The sequence below is a fragment of the Aspergillus ochraceoroseus genome (assembly GCF_002846915.1).
Source record: "Aspergillus ochraceoroseus IBT 24754 chromosome Unknown P175scaffold_8, whole genome shotgun sequence".
NCBI classification, from domain to species: domain Eukaryota; kingdom Fungi; phylum Ascomycota; class Eurotiomycetes; order Eurotiales; family Aspergillaceae; genus Aspergillus; species Aspergillus ochraceoroseus.
The window spans coordinates 398706-414759 of record NW_024468483.1 but is presented as its reverse complement, the minus strand read 5'-3'; the positions used below and the strand labels follow the sequence as shown (position 1 = coordinate 414759).

Below are 16054 nucleotides of genomic sequence, written 5' to 3'. Positions count from 1 at the left end.
CAGTCTTCCAGACCAAAGAGGCCTCTTTGATATAAAGAATCTAACTTAGTAGACATGCAATTTGCGCGCTTTGTTCAGGAGTATTCTCCAATCAATCAACACAACCATCACCAAGTACGGATGGTCCTTGCACAAAGCAAAAGGGAGTCCCGATACTATGGTTAGTGCGCAGTGGCTTTTCACGTTGATGAAAGAACTAGACCTGTCATTAGATGTGGGACATGGTCTTTGAACATAGAGATCTCCTTATTTTTCTGCTCTGTTCGATTCTGTGTCAACCTATTTATGGTGATTGGGACTCGACGCAACGAGCCTTAAGGCGAGGCCGCCTTGTACATTTATTCATTGGCGGTTTCCCTACATTTCAGCTCCCGGGCCACAACCTTACTTTTCTTTTACATGAATCTAATAGTTTTTCGCTTACAAAATGGCCAAGAAACAGGAATCCTGGTGGATGGTCCAATATCCGAATCCTCCAAGTCCTGTTGCCAACTTCATACTGGATGTTTTGCCTGATCCTCCTCAGGATTACAAGTTCCTTGGAGAGACATCTGAAAGTATAATCCGCACTCGTAGACTGCGGAAGACAGACATTACGAAGCTAGTTGAATTTCATTTCTGGGGAATCGACCATGGATTTCCAACGCGAGTCACCAATCCGGTTATGCTCAAAGGTCTTTGGAAGTTATTTTACTACCACGCAAACCAACACCGACCAGCGACATTCAGCGAACTCCTAGACTTCACCCGAGATGCTGGTCCTCGACTCCTCGATTGGAAGCATTTTCGGTTCAATGAAATTCTGCCTGTTAGTCGGTTTTACCCTGATCTTCCGGACATACTCAAGAATCTCGAACCTGGCTATATCAGGCCCAGCCACGCCAAGTCAGAGTGGCCGGATTTATACCTAGAACAGTTTCTCTTCTCGTCCGCGGTAAAACCAACCCCGGCGGTCAACAACAACAACAACAACGATGCGGGACTCACCGGCATCGCTACTGCGATGAGTATCGACGACGATGATGATATTGCTATTCCAAATACACCATCGGTTTCTGATGCTGCCGTCCTGGATGGCATTTCAGCTACACCTCTTCCCCCGGCTCAGGCTCCTTCCCGATGTAACCCAGATTTTGTCAACTTTCCCAATCTGCCTGAAGACGTCGCTAGGGAAGTGATTGAGGCGGTAGAGCGAACTGTCATGCGGTTCGCATACAAGGATCTTGAGCGTCATCCCAGGTCTGCGCCGATGCATGCTCCTCGCCACATAATCGCCACAAGTGCGGCCGATATATTCAAGGCAACAATCGGGTCATTCCCGGCGGCTTCTCATGTACGACTCACCCCGGAAGCGTTCTATGCCAGGATGCGTCTGGACTCAGATGGCCAGTACTACCCCATTAGAGGCCGGGGCCCGGTTTTACAGGGTAATTCCTCTGCAGTGGACTGCCTGATCACGGCAGGCAAACTTCTAGACGCTGGGTCAACAAATATTGACCGGGAAGATCCTGGATGGGAAATGAAACTTCACCCAGTCGAGCAATCTTTTATTGAGCTTACCGATGTAAACTGGGATTTGTGTAGCGCGGAATCTGGATACCAATTGAAACACCAATTTCGAACCTTGTTGGCTGCTGCCGTCCCTGGATTTTCCGAGAACGCCCATTATGCCGCAAGATTCATTTGGGGCGCGGTTAGTGAAAACCTCCAGCAATTTAGGATTTCTTTCGAAGAACAGGTTAGCCCTTGCCAATGTACCATTGGCGCTGATACTACTGGGTATTTCAATACCTACTTTGTCCAACCTTCATTCCGAGACACGGACCAACACGGGGTAACCATGCAAGACTTACTTGAGCGTGCCTTCGAGGATCGGCAGTCCAGGGACTGTTCTTTATGTGGCCAGCACAACGGCACACATTTTCGGCGGTACTTCTCGGAGGTTCCCTTGCGAATGGTGGTGAAGCTCCATGACAGTGTCTCTATCTGGAACCACACCAATGATGTTACCTTTAAATATCGAAATACCGACCTTGTGGATAAGACTGTAACCTATCGCTGGCTGGGTGGTATTTACCGTGGCGACAACAATGAACATCGCCTCTTTTGGACCGACACCGAGCGGGGAGAGGAGGAACGACGAACGATTCGTATGTACGAGCCGGCGAATATGGGACTCATTGTGGGAGGTATTCCACCGGCCAGTCAAAATGACCGAGTGCCTGACGATTGGTGGGTGAACAGGTCGATCCCTCTCTTGATATACGAACGAGTGACGAATCCATCCTCGGACATTATCGGCATGGCCCTGCAAGCAGTGGGCCAGATGAAGAAGCTAGATGAAGAACATAAATTAATCCTAAGGCAGCATCGCTATGTTTGGTCCACGCCTCACGCCTCTAGGTCTATCGGCAATTATCCATGGCCACAACGCCACACCCTGCCCTCGGATTCTCAACGCTTTCATTTGTCCCAGAATGTTTACAACCCTACTCACAACCGGGACCGCGTGGTGACTGTAAGAACGGCAACGGGCACTACAACCACCTTCAACCAAGCACCAGTCGGCCAACAGCCGCAAACTACGCAGTTCGCTTCGACAGACCCACCCTATCCACCTCTGCCGTCGGTAGGAAGCAGCCCGACAGGTGTCCTTGCTAGCCTGGCCCCTGGGGTTCCAGTCTTCACGACGCAACCATTGACAGGTAGAACTGCTCAAGTACCTGCAGACACCACGTCGACTGCGACTACTTCGACGACCGCTACGCAGACTACTGCAACCCCTACATTGGGAATAAGGAGCCCTTCGGGGCTTTCCACGGGCGGTTTTCAAGGGTTAAACTTGCAGCCCCAAGGCTTTTACTTCGTACCACCACCAGGAAATTTCGCACCGGTTACTGGGACCTTTGCCCAGGCGCCGCCCGCAGCTGGCACTGTTGCTACCACAGTCCAGGTAGTTCCTGCCACTACCCAAGGAGCTACTAGCGCTTCTGTCCAGCCCCGGACCCCAACACCGCCTACACAGGGTACAGGAGCGGGGGTTGTCTCGCATGACCAGCCGCAGCAGATTTGGTTCGCGACCCCTCCTGGAACAGCTGTCATGACATCTAGTGGCGCGCTCATGGGTTCAACTTCAGTCGCGCATCCGGGATGGAAACGGAGTGTGGCTGCTGCTCCGACCACTAACAACGATGCTTCAACGGGGTCTATAGTTAACCCGGGGGACTTGGAGCAGGCCACGGTAACCGGCGATCTTGAACAATTTTTCAACACCCCCTCTTCGTCTTCAGGGTCTGACATGCTGCAAATCTCGTATCAGCAACAACCGCAACAACCACCACCAGGGGGGAATGGGGGGTCGATCACTGTTACTACGACGCACGGAAGCTCGCCGCAGACATATTTGTTAACGCAAGCCGGACAAACCACTTCCCTACAACCGCCACCACAGCCACCACAGTCACCGCCGTTGCAGCGAGTGATAGAGGTGGATGATAGTAGCAGTGACGATCAGGACGACTCTGGAGTAGGCGATACAGGAGCAGGACCTTCAGGGGCAGGGCGTTCAGGGGCAAGCACTTCACGAGCGGGTGGGCCAGTACGTCGCACCACGCAAAGTACGCGAAATTCGTCGGCAATCTCGCGGGTGACGAAGCCCAGCCAACGAAAGGGAACACGCAAGTGATCCTTCTCCCTTTTCTGATCTTTTTTTTTTTTTCTCTCTTTCTTTTTCGGAGTCTTTCTACATGTTTTTGATGTTGTTAGCGTTATACCCCGGTGCGTATATCTGTTTAGATCTGCTTTGGGGGGGGGGGGGGGTCATGGTTGGGTACATACCTAGTATATAGATGTGTTATAATTGTGTACAAAGAACAGTGAATTACAAAATCAATCTGTCCTTGAATACCCGTTCAAAAAGAATTCCATAATGAAAGCCAATACCGGAGGAAGCCCAACCCCAGACATCAGTATGACCGTGGAAGTTATTATATAAATGCTGCAGCCACCGGGTTCTCACCAGAGTCTTAGGGTCTTTTTTGTTAAAGGGAAAAAAAGAAAAGAAAATCGAAGTGGTATATTCCTACTTCCATCTAGTCTTGTTCTACATAACGTCTCTAAGGTCTAATCTAATCTAATTCACAGAGCAAAAACAGGACATAACAAAATCTCTATACACAAACACAAGAAGTCTCTCAAAAAAAAAAAAAGGGAAATAAAGACGCCAAAATCTATAGCCGAGCACGGGACGGTCCAGTGGCCACATTACTCTTCTTCGGTGCAGAGACATACCCGCCCTTGACGTTATCTGTGTTGAGGATATTGTCATTTGCATCACGGCGAATCCCCAGTTCAATCAACTTGGCAAACACCTTGGCAAAATGGTCAAAAAATAGGTCCTTGTCGTTGGCGTACTTTTCTACCCAGGGACGAAACGCAGGATCATCCCGCAACGCAATATCCGTGGGCAGCATCATGAGCGGCTCCTCCTCGTCGTCGTCGTCGCCATCCGCGAGATCCGGATCCTCATGCACAAACTGGCTCATCCCGTTCTCCAACGTCTTGGGCTCCCACTCCAGATTCAACAGCAACTTGAAGAACTGGTTCGAGAATCGCGTGGGGTTGTTCACCCAGGGACCCTGGAACCCGCTGCGGTCACCGTGGCACCGGCCCAGATTATGGCCACCCGCGAGCGCCACGATCTCCTGGTCATTGAACCCCATGCGGTGGAAGATCAAGCGCAGATGATCAGCGCCCTGGGCTGCATCGGGTAACCGGCCACGCGGGGGCACCTTGGAGTCGTCCACGAGATCCGTACGACCGGGCTTCCATTCGACCTTGGGACCGCCCATCTCCTCGATGGCCACGACCCCGGCTAACGTCCACAGATCGCTATATGTGATCCAGGGGTGGTTCTCTTTGACGGGCTCAAGGAAGGCGCGTCCATATTGCAGGCCTGCGTTGGCTGGGTCGCCACCTTCGGCTTCGTAGCGCATACCGGCGCCATTGGAGCCGCCTGTGTCGCTTTGAGCATCATAGGTGCCGGCTGAGTGCCTTCATTGGTTTCTCCAGTCAGTCTGTGGTATCCAAGGTATGAGGAATAAGAAGAGAAGGGAAGAACGCACCATGCTAGTCGGACGAAGACTGGGCCTGCGCTGCCGTCGTCGTAGTCGGGTTTCTTCAATTGGGCGACGATGTCACGGCGGACGGCGTCATAATCCCCGAGTTTGGACATGAGAAAATGCAATGAATGAAGCTAACTGAAAGCCACTCGAGAGAACTAAAGCAGAAGAAAGAAAAGAAAAGGAGACCAGAAGATACCTTCGTAAATTATGGGGGGGAAAGGCAACACACATGCGCGATTCAAAGCAAAAGTCGAAGGGGGCCTCGGCAGGTCGAAAAGGGAAAAGCCGAGGTTTCTCACGATTTACACACACTCCAGCAGCAACAACAACAACAACAACAACAGCATCAAGAAATGAGAAAAAGACAAGATTCTATTTGAATTTCTTAGTTCTGGACAATCCGAATCATGGACCACCACCAGACCCCATGAAATGATGAACCTGCCTTTGGACCCTTTGCGGAGGACCCATTCTACTTGTGATGCTCTCTCATCTTGATTCGTCACCAAAACTCCTCCCTCCCCCAGTTTAAACACTGTTTCCACTTCAAGTGCCTTTCGACCCGCGTCTTCCACCGCAAGTGCACCATTTTCGACCGCCACACCACTTGCGCAAATTCTTGCCGTATCCACCGGCGCTCGGCCCGCCACCGTTTTGCCCGCCGTTCGTATGCCGTCAGTTTCCGCTCGAGTTTGCGGTGCGCGGCTGCCGTGGTGTGGGTTATGGTGCGGATGACCTGGTGCAGAGGGACTGTGTTGTGGGGAGTGAGAGTGCCGCGTTGGATTTCCTTGGAGATGGCGATGAAGGTACTGGTCATCTCGTGGGCGAGCGATTGCATCAAGGCGGTTTTGGCGGCGGGGGAGAGAGTGTGGATATTTTCCAATGAAGCTGATGAGTGCATGATCAGGACGGGGTGTATTGAAGATGAAGAATGAGAGAGAAATATGCTCTGTAAGATGGATCAATACTCTCAGAGATGTTGAAGTATTATTGGGGGTATGAATGTCTGCGTATAGATAGATATATATATATATATCTCTCTGTATCTATACTGGTGGTCACTTCTGTTACACTACAGTAGGCAGCAAACTCTTCTGCACATTTCCATTTCCATTTCCATCTCTATCTCCATCTTTCCTTTGTTCAATTAAAGAAAGAAACCATCAACCACCATAGAACTGAGACATTACGCTCCTCCTCCCTTTCTTTATGTATCCTGTTCCTCTTTCGGACAAAGATAGGGCTAGCCCTATCACCCCTCCCCCTCCTGTTTGCCCTGTTTGTCTCAAAAATGTTCGCGAGCGACGAACGACGAAGAAATCAAAATCATACCCAACGGCATAATTCCCTCCTGTTGGCCTTTTTTTTTAAACCGGAAAAAAAAAAAAAAACGAACCATGGCGCGCATAGAAGAACTCCCCGACGACTTTGACGAGTCTCTCGATCTCAACGCCCCGCCTCCGAACTTGGCACCCCCCGAGGCGCTCCCCATCCCCGGCAATGCGGAACGACTCAAGGAGATGGAAAAGGACCCTACGGCGCCGAAGATGCCCCCGGCGATGGCGGCCGTAGACTCGCATACGACGGACGAATTGGCGGATATTCTGAACAAGACTCCGTTGTTCATGACGGATATTAGCAAGGCCGGAGATGAGAGTGAGTCTTCAACTTTTCTATTTTATGTGTGATATTATTGGAGGAGACAGAGAGAGACAGAGAGAGAGAGAGTGTGTGTGTGTGTGGCGGGCTAGGGAAAGATGCTGATGATTATTGCGCTAGATGGCGAAAATGTCCTTCTAGATGCCTTGCGCGCGCTCCAGAATGAAGGTACCCGCGGCGAGGTGGCGCAGAATTTCCGAGAACAGGGTAACGAGCGGGCGAAGGAGAAGCGGTGGATCGACGCAAAGGAGTTCTACACGAAGAGTATTGCGGTTATCAAGTCCAAGGAGGATAAGTGGGATAAGCCTGAGGATCTCAAGGAGGAGAAGAAGCTTCTTCGGGAGGCCGAGGTGGCTTCATATATCAATCGTGCTCTGTGCAATTTGGAACTGAGTATGTTTCTTTCTCTTTTTTTTGGGGGGGGAGGGGGGTCTTGAACGTTGGGAATGAGAAAGGCTGGGCTAATAAAAGCAGAAAATTACCGGTCTACAACACTTGATTGTGCTGAGGTGATCAAGTTGAATCCTCGGAATGTCAAGGCGTATTACCGTTCCTCGATGGCGTTGTTTGCGCTCGATAGGATTCCCGAAGCGGAGGATGCAGCGGCACGTGGGTTGGCGCTTGAACCGGAGAATAAGCCATTGCAGATTGTTGCGTCGAAGATTGCCGAGCGCAAGACTGTCCTGGAACGTATTGCGGCGAAGAAGAAGGCCGAGGGGGAAAGAGAACGCAAGGAGAAGCTATTACTGGACACTGCGCTGAAGGCCAGGCAGATCAGAACACGCAAGACCAACCAGCCACCCGAGATGGAGGACGCGGGCATCCGTCTGACCCCGGACCCTCTGTCGCCTGAAAGCACCCTTGAATTCCCCACAGTGCTGCTGTACCCGATGGATGCGCAGTCGGATTTCATCAAGGGCTTCTCTGAAATGTCTTCGATCACGGACCACCTTGAGTACATCTTCCCGTTGCCATGGGATACGAGGAAGGAGTATACGATCGCAGGCGTGGACTGCTTCATGGAGACCAACACCGGGGGTCTGATCAAGGCAGGCAAGAAGCTGCCGCTGTTGCAGATTCTGAGCGGAGGCAAGGTCGAAGTGGTCGACGAGATGGTCCGCATCTACGTGGTGCCGACCGCCAAGAGTGCAGAGTTCATTGCAGCCATCAAAGCGCGCAAAACTGGCTGAGTGAGAAATACCTTGCTTGGTTCCAGATAGTGGATGCCGGCATCTACGACCCACGGGGGAGTCCGGAGTAAGGGAACGACTACCTACTACTCTGTACGGCGTCTCTGCCGAAAGGAAGAAACGTTCGGAGACTCTGCATCAGATCCCATGACGAATCCAGACCCCATCTACTCTGTTTATGTAGATGAGATCGAGATTCGCATTATTTACAGTGTGGCGATGCAGACCTGAACCGATCATGAGATTATGAATGATAGCCTACCGATCGAGGCCACACCGGGTCGGTACAGAATCTTTGCTGTTGCTATTACGAATAGAAATAAATCAGCCAACATTGCTCAACCCGGTGGTAACTGCTTGTTCCCATAGGGTTAGGGTTAGAAGACACAACAACAACATTATGGGTCAATGCGGTCCATTTAATCCAACAAAGGGGAATAGATGCTATTAACGTCTCCCATATTGTATACACCAGTGATCAAATCAAAACCCAAGAGTCCTATCCACCTTACGTGGGTGACGATGGTTCCAGGGGGTCTTAGGGCTCTCACGAATAACCCCCATGTATCTTAGCTCTTGAGAATGGTCAGACCAAACACTTGGCTATATGGATGGTATACGTCTACGCATTATTGGGGTTGAGGCCATTGCCCACGGGAGATCTAACTACTTGTACTTGTAATTGTAATTATAATTCCTGGATACTGCCAGTCAGAGTAATTTTCAAAAAAAAAAAAAAAGATCTATATCAAGGGTTGAAGAATGGAATGTGGATGTATATATATATATATATAAAATAATCTCTCTAGAACACCCCCCCAAGTCTAGGGAAGGTGTCTGTGATTCCGTCCCAATCCGCCCCCTCGCACCCTAGCAGTTGCAAAAAGTCTTCATTGCTTGTATCTGTATTCTGCAAGAGGGTAAAGGGCCGAGCTTCCAAGAAGCAGCAGGTATTGTCGCTAAATGGGAGGTCCGCGGGGAATGCTTCGTTTCCGGGAAGAGGGTTGAGTTGGTCTTGGATCAGGGCGACAGTAGGTAAGGAGGAGGAGGATGGTATTATGTGATTATCCTGGGAAGAGAGAAACCTTGAATCAAAATGGGAGGAGCCGTCGGTGCGTAATGGCAATGAGGATACCCGGTCAATCTGGGGTGCTGCGGTTCGGCTGGTGGATGCTTCTGCTTCCGATCTAGCGACGACTGTGGTGGTAGTCGAACGGGCTGTCTCTGTGGAATGGGAATCCCCACCCTCTGTCGGAGGTACAGCATACAGGGCCAGATTCTGGAGTCGGCGGGAGGAGATGCTGAGAGCGGTTTCGGCTATTGTGGCAGTATATGCGTTGTCAGGCTTTTCCGGGGTACGGTGCTCGAACAACCCATCATCCACTTGGGGACTCTGGCCCTGTGCGGATGGAGAGGGATTGAAAAAGATCGACGTTAGTATCTGTATACGTGAGTTGGGCACGATTCTCGTATCTTCTCGTAGGGCAGGGGGGGGTTACTGTTAACGCAACATGCGCGCGATGCGCTAGAACGAGATAGGGACGAAGACGAGTCAACAACCCCTTGGCTATATTCAAGTCGCAAAGAACCTTTTGTGCAAGCGGAGATGTCTTGCATCCCAGAACAACGTAGAGTAGGGATATCGAGGAGGTGGCCAGCATATGTACTAGTCTCCACTGCGACCCAAAGAGAAGACCGTTGCGATCCATGTCCTCTGCAAGACGGATGATGTTGCGGCTCGCGTGAATACATGCAGACGCGTATTTTTGAAACTCCTGGCCTGTGTGGCTATGCCCGTTACTCTTTGGGACCAAGTAGTGAAGGAATGGGCGATATAAAAATATCTGAACATGGCAAAAGGTCATGCATAGCTCGTACTTGGATCTATTTGACCTTTTAGCCAGGGTATTGCGGGGATCCAGTAAAGATATGAGCCAACCTTTCGAGGTAGAGGGCATGCTTCTGTTGGCCTAACCGGCAATCATTGGGTAAAGACTCTGTCCACGATTGCAGCTCTGCCTCGAGCGCCGCAATTGTTTCGGTGCTAACCAAATGACTCCTTGCACCGCCTTCACGGGTGTTTTTGGTTCCATTCAACGGATACAGTCTTCTTACAACGCGGCCCAGGATACGATGCAGCTTCAAAAAGGAGAGGTGCCCTGGGGGTCCATTCGCTGGAGGTTGTGCCAGCACTGGGACCGTTTCCGGACCGGAATCATCCATACCACGAGGGAAAGGAAGATCACACTCATCATCGGCAATGGGTTTGGGAAGGCCAGACATTGCGCACACCATAGTCAGAAGGTGCTTAATCGACCAAAACAACCTTGCTCGGACCTCCGTCGTGCATGGACTATCGCCCTCGCGAGTCTGGTGCAGATTCATACGAAAAGCTATAGTCAAAGCATGATTGAGGGATGTATAGCACGGTCCGATTCGGGCTGTACTCAAGAGGAACAGGTTCAGGTAAAAGATGGTTTGCAGCGTGATCAGATCGTCGCAACCCATGAGGTCGACCAGGCTGCGGCAGGTTTCGAAATATTTCGTTCTATTCTCGTTAGCCCATGCATTCTTTTTTCAACAGGTCATTAGATTGCTGAGTACCCCTCCACCATCATCATCGGGCTTTCCGGATTGTCTGTGAGATCGTTTCGTTTCTCCTGCAGACATCCAAGAGCCATGAGGGCATAGACCAGCGGAATATGCCTCTTTTCCTCTTCGCTGTAATCCTGCCGGTTCAGGGAGAATAACAAGCGGAAAAACCAATTGAACCTCTGCCGGTGGACCACTTGGTACAGGGTATGCGCGTCTAGAGCCAGGTTCACCAGCTGCTCTGCTCTTGTGAGCGGTGGAAGTGGAGCTGAGCCAATGGATGCGCCTGGACCGGTGAACAGAGAGGGAGTTGGTTGCTCGAGGATTTTCAGCCTGTGTTTGTAGTCGGTGCCAGGCCAGTCGCCCAGCTCCGCTTTCAAACGTTCCACAAACCCGTAGTCTGCTGATGATCTCACAAACCGGGCTTCCCCCTGATTTGGGCGGCTTTCGATACTGCGGTCTGCAGTATCTAGATCGGGCTCCGTAGCTGCAACCATGTCATTGGGCGCATTGGAAGGAAGAAGCCTCGCAGATTGCGAAGGGGTTCCAGGAGAAATGGTAGACGGAGTGCTTGCATCCGCAAGTCTCTGACAAGATTCCTCCACAGCTCGAATGCGTCTTTCTAGGTGGTGAAAATCTCTTGCGGGCGATGAAGCTCTCCTCCTTTTCCGCCTGGACTCGGAATACGCGCAGTCATCTTGTCACATCAGCACCGGCCCAGGTACGTACCCAGAACGAGGGAAGACGAGAGAGCAAAACCAACCGTAAAAAAAACGGGTACAGTGTCCGCATGGCACAACGCCATCGCATTTTATTTTCATCTGCCGACATCTATCGCAGGCCTTGTGAGTGCGTGGTCGAAATCTCGTTTTCGGGCCGTTGGTGTGGGTTGTGTCGGGTAGAGAGTGGCCACCTGCGTTGGGAGCCGGAAATTCCACATGGTGAAACATGGGAATCTGGATGCAATTCGGGGAATACAGTCCAAGGAAGTGCTTAACGAGGTATATAAATTGCTGGACAAGATTCTGAAATGTTGCACCACAGTGGAGGAGTCCGGGGAAGGAGAAAATCATGAGCACGACGGCTGACAACCTTTTTATTCTCCTAGATGAGGCTGATTATTTAATTATTATGTATGTATACTTAAGTCCGATTCACCGCTAATACCCATCCGTTATAGATCTAAGAGGTTGTCTAGATAGGGCCCTATTATATACATAGGATACAAGATCTCAACCAAGGGAGATCCGTTACCAACACCAACGCACCCGGAAAAGGCTGTGTTCCTTTTCAGATGAATCTACTCCGAGTCATAGCGCTTGAATAGATACAACACGCATGGTCTTTCTCTCCGCCGCAGCTATAGTACTAGTGAGTGGTTAGTTAGGGCTTCCTAGCTCTATATATATACATATATAAGCAACAGCAATCCATCCACCCACCCAAATAAACTAAACCGGAACCCATTACATTACGATAACTATCGGAAATAAATCTCATCCTGATTCCCTTTAAGACCGTTTCCCCACCTGAAGCAACGTCGTTACTAAATGGTTAACTAACTATTCACTCTGCCTGTAACTAACTAATTATTTGGGTCGAATGACGCTAACCACAAAATCGGATTGCCGGATGTTATCGGGATTTACCGCATTAGGAAAGACTAAACTGGCAGACTGTTTTAAGAAATGATCTTTCATGATTAAAATCTAGAAAATTGGGTACAAAGCTGGAGCTGGAGTAACTAATCGGTAGGGTCATCATCTATTACTTTACTGGGCTGTCGTCTTTTGTCTAAGAGGACGTGAGTTCCTCCATGTATACAAGCATAAATGATTAGAACTACGCAAGGAGAAAGAAAAAGATTTACAGTGGAAGTAGACAATAAGATGTTTATTATGAGACTAGGTATCTTTGTACATATCGCTAGATAAGGTACTCTTGCCATGTACCACACATGAAGCAGTAAAAGTTGTCTATCTTGGACGCCTGCCACCCCCTTTCCCATTAGCTGTATTAGTTAGATGTACACCAGGACTCCTTGGAGTGAACCCGAAAGCAGACAAAGACAAAGGAAATCAAAGGAGAGGAAATAGTAAGTACAGTAAATTCCATGGCTGACGTGCTTGAACCTGGTTCTCAACGATACTCAAACACGTCCGAAGCACAGCCCCGAGGAGAAGGATAGGAAGGTGAAGAAGAAAAATGGAGGGAGAAAGGAACCGCTAATAATTAAAATAGTAAGGATTTGTACAACCCAGATCGGCGCCTGATAGACCCATGACAGGCATGGAGGCTTGGGACTGTGAGTGTCCCTGTACACCCGGCTGGAGCGGGTGGTGAGCAGCCAGGTGCGGATCTGTGTAGTATTTCAGGGTAAAGGATTGTCCATCTAGAGGTGTGCTGGGTTCTTGGTGTGGGAAAAGGGCGGAAGTGGTGAGGTCAAGCGTGTATGGAGTGGCAGTATCCGGTGTGGGTCGCTTGCTGACGCTATTTATAGGCGGTAATGCGTTGGCTGGAGCGCACGCATCCCAGGCTGCAGCTGAGGGCGACTGGGACGAATGTGCTTTCCGGGTTGTGTGGATGTCGCTGGTAGGGGAGCTGCCAGAGGATGGGAAAACTGAGGTGTGAGATTCTAGGTCGGGAATCTCTTTGCGATACATGGAGTCCGATCTCAGCATTGAGCCAGTTGGGGAGCAAAGAGATGCTTGGGCATCTGTCATGTCTGGGAGGTGAACGCGAGAGATACAGACAACAGCCTGGCCATCTGCGTTGGGGGGAAGGACGCGTGAGTGAAATTCTAGCTGGGGAGGAAATAAGTGGACTAACCTGTTCTGCCATCGAGGTAGCTTTCCTCTTCCTCACGCACACGGTAGATCTCATCAAGAACCTGGAGACGCTCGACAGGGGAAATTTGTCGGCGGATGGATTGATCGGCTTCTTTCAATTTCTCGACACAGATTGCGTGGCTCTCGCGAAGCTCACAGAGAATGTGTACAAGAAGACGGATTCTCTCTGTTGGAAGTGGTTAAAAAAATATTACAAGCTGTGGGGAATGGAGGTTGGCTAGACTCACCAGCTTTCAGTAGGTGATCTGGTTCGCGGTGAGTAACGCCTGTAGGCCACCAGGCAGGCTTCGTCATCTCGGGATCGAATTGCTGAGAAGAGCCTGAGATGATTTTGCGGCCATTATAAGGGTAGTTGACTTGTTTCCGAGGCTCAACGAGCTTGATATAGGCTTTGGCTAAAATGCGGCAGTTGATCTGTTGCAGGCTCTCGAAAGCTTTCTCATAGTATCGTCGGAGTAGGCTTTGGTTCCGAATAGGGAGCATAGTCTTCGGATGGCATGTTATGCTCATGGGTACCACGCATTCGTGGGAAACCCGTTTTCGTTTTGACTGCTGGCTGTCTGTATGTTGGAAACTGGATTGCGTGTGTGTGAGCTTCCGGTATACCCCAGCTCGCTGCTACCGGGAAGGAAGGACTACATACATCGAGCCTCTACGGCTGATACCCGGAGCGTCCGGTGATTCTGGCGAGAGTGGACTCCTCCCCCTTGAGTCTTCGAACTTGCCCTCGGAAGATTCTAATCCGATTAGTTATTACTAGAACAAGGTTGGTAAGAAGGTTTTTCGCACCAAGAAGCTTGGTTGTATCTCCTTTGTTGGACAATGCCACCGCTCGTAGAAAAGAGTCCGTTACATCTGGTGACAGAATCGTCTGACAGTTATTCGCAATCGAGGGAGAAGCTTCGAATCGTAGTTTCCCAGTTTCGTCGATATAGAGCAAGGCGAAATGCAGGTACGCTAAGCTGTCCAGCGGCGCATCCATTGATATCGGAGTGTGAGACTAGAAGAAATATTGTCAGTTTCGTTCGTTCATTCTATATTACAGGTTGATTTCCTTTGTTCCATACCATAGATGGGGAGTATATAGATGCCGGTTGACTCGCAAGGATGGATGATGGTGACTGAGGATCGTCTGAAACAAGAACACCGTTAACCCAGGCCCTTCCCCATGTATTTTCTTTTAGGTTATTCGTAAATTCTCCTGATACCAATCAAGGTACAGAAAACTGAGGAGGATACTTACGGTCAGGAGACATCTCTCTTAAAGGCGCGGAAATGCCAGAATTACTCAAATGCCAGAACTAAAAATTGCTTTGCTTTGCTTTGTTTTGGTTTTGGTTTTTTTTTTTTTTTTTTTTTCTTCCTTGGGATCCACTAATCAATCTGTCCTTCTGTCTATCAGGATGTAGTTATATATGTATCAAATAGCGCCGATTGGAAGGCCATGTTTAATATTCGGAGTGGGCTGGGCACCAAGTTAGCACCAGCAAAACATCTTGAACCAAAAAAAGTAATAGAACCAAGTCGGACACGCATCGGCTGGAAATGTAACTCAAGCTAGAAACCCGAGGCTCTACACCGTCAACGAAGAAGTCCAACATGAACGACAGTAGAACCTATTGATCAGCCCAAAGGTTGTGTCACTAATGTGCGTGGCTTTAGGTGGCACAACATATGACCGGGTCTCCATCCGCTTGAATGCATTGGGCGTCGAGGCTAATGTCCCTCTGCATCGTTCTATTTTTCCAAAAAGATTCAGTGATCAACTCCCGAAATTAATATGGGTGGGGCATTGAATCGTATTTCGATCCCAGCAGCTCCGTACATGCGGGTTATTCAACACACACACAGCGGGGGGAGGGTGAAAGAGGTTTGCTTTTGGACTCCAGAGGGGCGTCTTGCTTGGCCATTATGCACTGTGAGACGCCAATGGTGGCAATATTGTCCAATTATCCAGCTCTTTGACTGTGCCTCCTTTGGGTTGAGTGCCATTGTTCCCTAAAGAATGTTGGTAAGAAACAAATGGGAATGTATCAGCCTGGCCCTGCTTAGGTACAAGAGATAGCTCCAGAATCTTTCGGGTCCCGCCCAGAGGTTTGAGTATGATGCTCGAGAATTGCCAGGGAAACAGGGATAATCCTCTTCTCAACCACAGTCGATTTCTCGTATATTTTCAATTCGCGTTCCTGCTTATTTTCGTTTTACCGAATTTTGTCGCTTGCTGGAAATATCCCTTACCTGATGCATCGGCTGTCAAGCGCGGACTACTGGTCACTGACGGAAGTTAGTTCCAACTCGAACAAAGCCGTTTGAGGAAAGAAGAATGAAAATACCAAAGGTATAATTATTATCGTCGATTCAGAGAACCGAAATAAACAGAAAACAAACCCAATGCTACCTCTTCTACGTGTTCTACCAGAAATGCAACACACTGACGTAGGTGGGAGTTTCTCCAATTCCCAGAGGAGCATAATGCTTGTTAGAAGGATTGGATGAATGGTAGAGGGAGCCGGAGAGCAGTCCATGCATGTATATCCTTTAATGCATTAGTCGAAGTAGCCATCGGGGGGCAAATACGATGCAAGCAGATGATTGGCACCGGACAACATTGACGAACCTGTGGCGTGAAGCGCTGGCTTGG

General features: G+C 49.7%; 6 protein-coding genes across 6 annotated transcripts; 2 read left to right on the top strand and 4 right to left on the bottom strand.

Annotated features, from left to right (window-relative positions):
* Nucleotides 1-454: 454 nt before the first annotated feature.
* On the top strand, nt 455-2371 carry P175DRAFT_0443791 (uncharacterized protein; the record flags this gene model as incomplete). Its single annotated transcript, XM_040894199.1, has 2 exons — nt 455-1007; nt 1131-2371. Coding segments are annotated over 2 exons (1794 nt in total), but the record flags the coding sequence as incomplete, so codon positions are not given.
* Nucleotides 2372-4189: 1818 nt separating this feature from the next.
* On the bottom strand, nt 4190-5473 carry P175DRAFT_0503950 (peroxidase). The gene is made up of 2 exons (XM_040897733.1): nt 5124-5473; nt 4190-5052 (listed from the first exon to the last, which is right to left on the bottom strand). Exons 1-2 carry the CDS (start codon nt 5231-5233, stop codon nt 4230-4232), a joined length of 933 nt encoding a protein of 310 aa, XP_040749455.1. The 5' UTR covers nt 5234-5473; the 3' UTR covers nt 4190-4229.
* Nucleotides 5474-5593: 120 nt separating this feature from the next.
* Nucleotides 5594-6089, bottom strand: P175DRAFT_0503949 (uncharacterized protein). The gene has a single exon (XM_040897732.1). The coding sequence runs from the start codon at nt 6022-6024 to the stop codon at nt 5626-5628; it is 399 nt and encodes a 132-aa protein (XP_040749454.1). The 5' UTR covers nt 6025-6089; the 3' UTR covers nt 5594-5625.
* Nucleotides 6090-7259: 1170 nt separating this feature from the next.
* P175DRAFT_0503947 (HSP70/90 family co-chaperone CNS1) lies at nt 7260-8139 on the top strand. Its single transcript, XM_040897731.1, has one exon. The coding sequence runs from the start codon at nt 7340-7342 to the stop codon at nt 7970-7972; it is 633 nt and encodes a 210-aa protein (XP_040749453.1). The 5' UTR covers nt 7260-7339; the 3' UTR covers nt 7973-8139.
* A 1209-nt stretch (nt 8140-9348) lies between these two features.
* Nucleotides 9349-11514, bottom strand: P175DRAFT_0443998 (Zn(II)2Cys6 transcription factor; the record flags this gene model as incomplete). Its single annotated transcript, XM_040894208.1, has 4 exons — nt 9349-9856; nt 9912-10525; nt 10585-11261; nt 11328-11514. The coding sequence occupies 4 exons, from the start codon at nt 11512-11514 to the stop codon at nt 9349-9351; spliced, it is 1986 nt and encodes a 661-aa protein (XP_040749452.1).
* Nucleotides 11515-12438: 924 nt separating this feature from the next.
* On the bottom strand, nt 12439-14701 carry P175DRAFT_0518480 (DUF2841 domain-containing protein). The gene is made up of 9 exons (XM_040899058.1): nt 14657-14701; nt 14481-14545; nt 14203-14413; nt 14057-14150; nt 13641-13987; nt 13394-13579; nt 13314-13331; nt 13091-13289; nt 12439-13054 (listed from the first exon to the last, which is right to left on the bottom strand). Exons 1-9 carry the CDS (start codon nt 14667-14669, stop codon nt 12790-12792), a joined length of 1398 nt encoding a protein of 465 aa, XP_040749451.1. The 5' UTR covers nt 14670-14701; the 3' UTR covers nt 12439-12789.
* Nucleotides 14702-16054: the final 1353 nt, after the last annotated feature.